The sequence below is a fragment of the Ceratosolen solmsi genome, unplaced genomic scaffold, assembly GCF_000503995.2.
Source record: "Ceratosolen solmsi marchali unplaced genomic scaffold, CerSol_1.0 scaffold28, whole genome shotgun sequence".
Classification (NCBI taxonomy): Eukaryota; Metazoa; Arthropoda; class Insecta; order Hymenoptera; family Agaonidae; genus Ceratosolen; species Ceratosolen solmsi.
The window spans coordinates 3,922,735-3,929,957 of NW_011948429.1; the positions used below are offsets into that span (position 1 = coordinate 3,922,735).

At 33.7% G+C, this 7,223-nt stretch overlaps 1 protein-coding gene across 1 annotated transcript in view; it reads left to right on the plus strand.

The window, feature by feature from the left end:
- The window catches only part of LOC105363793 (tolloid-like protein 1), a 16,699-nt gene extending 9,853 nt beyond the window's left edge, over positions 1-6,846 (plus strand). Inside the window, exon 11 of the mRNA XM_011501579.1 lies at positions 6,157-6,846. Within this exon, the coding sequence (XP_011499881.1) occupies positions 6,157-6,728 (572 nt within the window). The 3' untranslated portion in view covers positions 6,729-6,846. The remainder of the gene's footprint in view (positions 1-6,156) is intronic.
- The last annotated feature ends 377 nt before the right edge of the window (positions 6,847-7,223 follow it).

Consider the following 7,223-nt stretch of genomic DNA (forward strand, 5'->3'; position numbering starts at 1 on the left):
GCTGAGGGTGGGTGAAGGTGGGATCCGCGTAAATCGAATGGAATTGAAAAAGTGGTCGGGTCGTGGGAATGGTATTGTGTATGGTGTGGTCGCAGGTGTAGCCGCGGCCGTCTCGGCTCCAGCGCTGTCTGGACACACAGCCGTGCTTCCTCTCTCTCTGTGCTTTGTGTTCGTGACCATCTGAACCGATGATCGAAGATAACGGCATGCCTCTATGAACAAATAATCTCCCCTCTTCTTAACCATCTCACGTGAGTCTTACCCTATCGCACAACAAACACGCCTTCTTTTAATCATTCTTTTTTCACATGCATCAGCCTTGCAGCCTCTCTCTCTCTCTCTCTCTCTTACTCTCTCTTACTCTCTCTTACTCTCTCTTACTCTCTCTTACTCTCTCTTACTCTCTCTTACTCTCTCTTACTCTCTCTTACTCTCTCTTACTCTCTCTTACTCTCTCTTACTCTCTCTTACTCTCTCTTACTCTCTCTTACTCTCTCTTACTCTCTCTTACTCTCTCTTACTCTCTCTTACTCTCTCTTACTCTCTCTTACTCTCTCTTACTCTCTCTTACTCTCTCTTACTCTCTCTTACTCTCTCTTACTCTCTCTTACTCTCTCTTACTCTCTCTTACTCTCTCTTACTCTCTCTTACTCTCTCTTACTCTCTCTTACTCTCTCTTACTCTCTCTTACTCTCTCTTACTCTCTCTTACTCTCTCTTACTCTCTCTTACTCTCTCTTACTCTCTCTTACTCTCTCTTACTCTCTCTTACTCTCTCTTACTCTCTCTTACTCTCTCTTACTCTCTCTTACTCTCTCTTACTCTCTCTTACTCTCTCTTACTCTCTCTTACTCTCTCTTACTCTCTCTTACTCTCTCTTACTCTCTCTTACTCTCTCTTACTCTCTCTTACTCTCTCTTACTCTCTCTTACTCTCTCTTACTCTCTCTTACTCTCTCTTACTCTCTCTTACTCTCTCTTACTCTCTCTTACTCTCTCTTTTACTCTCTCTTACTCTCTCTCTTACTCTCTCTTACTCTCTTTTATTCTCTCTCTTACTCTCTCTTACTCTCTCTTTTACTCTCTCTTACTCTCTCTTACTCTCTCTTACTCTCTCTTTACTCTGTATCTGTCTCTGTCTTTAACTTTACGTATCACTATGTATACTCTGTACAAATAAAAGCTGCGCTCTTGGCTCTCCGCTACTCATTGCTTTTATTCGCGGACGCTGAGCTTCGCTTTCATTTTCTTGATGGCGTTTTCCTTGCGCAACGCTTTAATTGCGCGCTCGCGCTTACTCAGCCGCTATTAATGCATCGTGAGGCTTAATGAGTCTTGGAACTCGGAGTGTTTGAGCACGGGGCTGAGAAAGCCACGAATTTCGTCATATTTTTTGTTTGATTTAAAGGTGCGCGAGATAAAAGGTGTCTTTTGCATTTTAAAGTCCTGGGGACTCGATTTATTTCGAGGACCGTTTGATTATTCAATAATAGAAGAAGAAGAAGTGGTACATCAAGATTTATTTTTGGATTTAGACGTTTCTTTTTCATTCTTATTTCTTAACTTCGAACTGCAACGGCGTATTTATAAAACTGAATAAGTAATTCTAGAACTCATCGACTTTAATATTTTACACGGCTTAAATTATTTATAGGACTGGATAGCTTTTAACTTTAATTCCGAAGAGTATTGCACCTGTAATGTGAAGCACTGTAGTGGAAATAAAATGCGTGCAAAAAATAATGACAATTGCCGATAATGTATAATAAATATTTTCATAATTTACGGAATAATTAACTGAGTTTGCATATTATGATAAAATTTCTTTACAATTATCTATTTCATAGAATATCTGGTAATAATAATTGGTATATTGAGGTCATATTTGTTCAGGTGACCGCTTATGCTTTCGTATAAAATAAATTCGTTTCATTGATAATTAAGGGCAACAAAGTTTAATGCTACGACTCTAAATAAAAATAATCCTGGTTATCGGAATAATTTTATTTTGATTTATTACCATGAATATCTCTTTTTTTCTCAAATTTTCGTTTAAAAATTTTACCGTCTCAACATTAAATATGATTAGTAAAAATATCAGGTGTAAGAAAATCGTATGCCTTTTTTCTCATTTTCTGCTCCTTCTGCCTTTTCTACTATGGTATAATCTGTTTTCAATTACGATGATCCCATTTTTCTTAAGAATCAATACACAAAGTAGGAATTTTAAAATTATTAATGAACAAAAGTATATCTATGATTTATTCAACAATATACAAAATAATATATTTTATTTTTATTGTTAAACGGGATATCTTACTTTATAAAATATTTTCTACTTTTAAATAGTGTTCCAAGTTTAGTCTGTAATTATTAATAAAGTGATTGTTTGTAAACTCTTGATTAAAGATGAATATCATTATGTAAGAGCATTTTTTTTTTTACATAATTAATAAAACAGGTTGTAATATAAATATTAAATAAAATCATATTTATGCCGAGATTAGTGGAAAAGATGCATAATTCGTATATCTTAAATGATAATTATAATTTAAATATTTATTATATTCATAGAATATTCATAGAATTTATTTTTGGTTTTCATATGAAAAATCTTGCGCCGGTAGTACGATGTACCGTAAAAATTTCTTCATCTATTAAGGAATAATTTAATTCAAACAACATAAAAAAAAAAAATAATTATAATAAATAATTATAATAAATTTATGCGACGAGTGGTATAATAAATTATTGCTATTAGAAAAATTATAGTAAGAATTTATTTAACTTTGATCAAAATTTCATTTTCTATAAAAAATTGGGCAATGAATGAATAATCGTAATAAATTATTAAATAAAGACAGCTATGTTTTATGGCTTTATTAGCAAAAATTGCTATTGTCTTGGAATAACTTTTTTTTATTTTTTATTTTTTCATTCGTTTCCGAACATAATATTAAATATTTCACTGCAGGATCGAATATATTTAATTATCTAATTCATATATTTAATTATAAAGATGGATATTTTAATTATTAATATTTATTTTAAAATAAATATCTGAACAACCAATTTGTTGTTTATTAAAAAAGTTTTAGAAACTTTAAGTCAATGTATATATACACGAAGCTTTAAATAGATTCATTAATATATATTCATTATTTAATCAATAAAAATTTATTTTACGGTAATTTTTTGATATAAATAAAAGCATAATTCAGTATTCAAGTGACATTAACTAATTGAATTCATTAAAATGAATGAATAAAATTCATGAAATATTTGTATGTTTTGCTAAAATAGAGAATAAGCAATTTTTATCACATTTATGTTATCGTATGATTATGACATTTAATTTTCATTTATTCCATTTGCATGACAAACCAAGCTAACATGCATAATGCACAAATAGTCTCATTACTTTAAATAAATATAAATGCTTAAAAGTATCGCATGTATAGTTCATTTAATTTCCATATTCATCTACATATCATAGCATATCATAGCATCTATTGACAAATAAAATTATGTATTTCGTTATTACGTAATTATTATTTATTTATTTAATTTTTGTATATAAAGCAAAACGTCCTGAAGGAAAGAAATAAATATTGTAAAAAGCAAAGAAATAATGTAAATTATCCAACAGAAAAATATAAATTGTTTTCAACCGAAATTTTATAAGACGAGTTTATAAATATTTTTTATATTGTTACAGAAACATTTAAAACAAGTATTATAAGTTTTTAATGTTTGTTATTCTATTTGTAATTGATGCATAATTGATTTATTGAAAATAAATTATTTTATCATAAAGAGTATTATTATTATTTTATTTTAACACTGACCAATGTTAGTATAATATATAAAATGAGGTATCGCAAAAATTTATATTTTACTATACTATTAATTTTCTCCAATAACGTATTAAAATTAATAAAACAAACAGTGAAGGGAAGGTCAATATTTATTTATAATTTGTTTATCGATTTTAAAAAAATATCCCGACTATCTCGTGCATAAAAATATTTATACAAATATGTACGTAAAATTTCATTTATTAGTTTAATTTACGCATTGTTATTATCTTTTCCTTAACTATATTACTTACTTAGACAATGTAAAGACAATGAATTTATTTCTTATTTAATGAGTGTTTTAATCTTCAAGGACTTGTCAGTACCGTAACATTAATTATTCATTATTTATTTACTGTGCCTCTCAAAGTAATTCTTTCAAAAAGGACCTTCTGCTTCCGAAAGTAAATAGCAATATAATTTAGAAGATGTGAAATCTCTTACATTACCCGTGATCACTGTAAATTCAGTTCAAATATATAAATATAATTGAAATGTTCCTTTGATAAAGCATTTGTTAAGAGGACATATTAATTTAATTTGAGCTTACAAGCATCGGCAATGAATTTTTCATCAATAGTCAATATTGAAGAAATTATTATTTATTATTATCTCGTCAGAATTTATATATTAAATATGATTGGAGATATTTACATTATGTTCAATCAATGTAGAAGTTTGATTTCACATCTTTTTATTAAATATTATAGATAATTCGAAATATAATGATGTAATTGTTACATAAATTGTGTCGCTTTTTAACAATTCTGTAAGAATATATGAGATGTATTAAAATTATGAAATACAAACGTATTGTTGATATTTTCAAGCATTTATCATTTACGTATATATTGATCGTACATCGGATATAAAATATATAATGTATATTTCATTTTAAAATTGTATTTATTCAAATGCGAATGAGTAGTAGCAATATTTCTTATATGGCTTATTATTAAAAAATTATATCTTTATTAATATAATGTAACAATAGTTTAATAATAATCAAATTAAATATTATCACTTGGCGCGTGAAATTAATTGGGCATTCTGAATAAATTCTTCGAAATCAAGAGGAGTAATTTTTAAATGAAAATAAAACCTTAATAAGCATATTTGATTTCTCATTGTTAAGGATGATGATGGACTTAATATGAAGGATGTAAAGCCAGAAATTTATTCTAAATTCAATATTGTTACATTTTTATTCTTTTATGTCATGAAGATAAATTTTGCCGATTTAGTCGATAGAGATTTATATGTTAAAATCTAGCGGATAAGATTTAATAAAGAAATGGAATCGAGGGATCATTAGGTAATTTAATTATTATTGAATAAAACATTGAAAATATACTTACGTTAAACTAATATTAATATTCAATCAAATACGATTATTCAATTAATCCGCAGTAGCGATAATTATACTTTTGTGTTCTATTTTAATATATACATGAGTTTATCAATATTTTCGTTCAATACTACTTTTCAAGAATTTACACAATTACAGATGAGTTTTCGATGTAAGAAACCTGATTTCCGTCGCATGGGCAAATCGCATAGCTAGATTCCGATTGACCTAAATAATAATTATAGCACCGAGCCACATCCAATTTTTCTCCACCATTTACATTATCGGAAATTCATCTGTACGTTATCGAGAGTCGAATAATGAAAAGCGACTGAAAAAATAATGAGAAGCGACAAAGTTTTTGTAACTATACGAATGCCTATAGGAATAATGAAAGCATAAGCAACAAAGGCGCGCACTCTAAAAATATACCAAATTAGAATTCCAAATGAAATATAATTGAAAATTTCAAACTAACTGACAACCAAGCACTGGCCAGTGCTTTAATTATACAATATTCTATAAGCTCGGATTCATTTAATCTTAGCCGAGTTTGATCGATTATTATTTGCCGATAGAAGGCCGCCCAATTCGTTTGAGCAAACAATAAGAGACGCGGATGCATAATTTACGTTTGGCCGCGCGCGTGTGTATGTCCGGTAGTAAAATACGCCGATTAGGCAAGCGAGGGATCGTGAATTTTAATCTTATAAATTTAGAGTGCAACCGCAAATTGACAAATCGAATGTAAAAGTCGAAAGTCACTCGACCCTCGGACGCATACAATATCCGACCAGAGAAATACTGAAATCGGACCGTGTGCTCCTTCCGCCCCGTCCCATCCCCATATCACGACCACCATATCCCCACCATTTTCACCATCGAACCGACGATCGTGTGAAATCCCGTGATGCGTGGCGCGCCTCGGCACACTTTCCGCTGTGTTGTTGCAGGCACCGTAGCCCCGCCTCCGGAGAACTATTACGCCTTACCAGCGGGAAGCGCGAGTCTCGCTGTCCTTGGGCTGCTGGTCCTCTGCTTCCTCTGCCATCGACGCCTAAAACGGCGCGTCCAAGAGACCGGCTTGGGCATCGGTCCGGGCCCGCCCCACCTCGACGACCTTCAGCAGCACGTCGACGAGAGGACGGGCCGCTGCTTCCACCATCATCACAATCAGCAGCAGTACCATCACCACGGGCTGTTGCATCACCACCATCACCATCATCATCACCATCACCATCATCCGCACCACCACAGACAGGGTTCGCAACGCAGCCGGGCGCGGAACGAGGATGACGAGGACGAGATGGACGAGCGCGGCTCGTTGGCCGACTTTGGCGGGGATTACGGTCTCCAGCCGCCCAGCCCGAGCAGCGACAGCGACGCCGAGATGGAGCTCGTGGGCGAGAGCTACGCGAGGGAAAGGATAGTCGGCTGCGAGATGGATAATGACGAGGCCGACGAACTGGCGGACGATGCCAGCAGCAGCCCCGAGAGTTGCACGACCACTCGTGAAATTCGCTGATGTCAGGGCAGGCGCACCGACTGGTTGAGAGCGAAGTATGATCTTATACGACGATGACGGTCACCCCATTGAGACTTTTAGTTTCGATATGGATGGCTCCGCTTGGGCGAAACCTGCCTCCGCGACTCCTATGTCCCTTACGAGGTAGCCGATTATTTCGGCAGACTATAAGGTTTCAAATGAGTATCGAGCGCCAACTACCCAATGTCAAAGCTCGCGGTCGGTGATCCATTACTTCACCGATACATTGGCGAGCAAATTATTGCGAGAGAGGAAGGCTCTGTGTTTTCAAAAATCAGGGGAACAAATTTTCAAACTGTTTAATGCCTAGTTCAACGATCCGCGCGATACGTGCAGAAGAAACGTACGTAAGCAAGCGCACAAGCGCCCGCGCGCACTCACGCGCACACGCATAAACGCATAAACAACCCAAGTATGTCTTATAGATGTTAATAAACTGCCAAGTTCCGATTAATGTCAGTATTGAGCGAAATT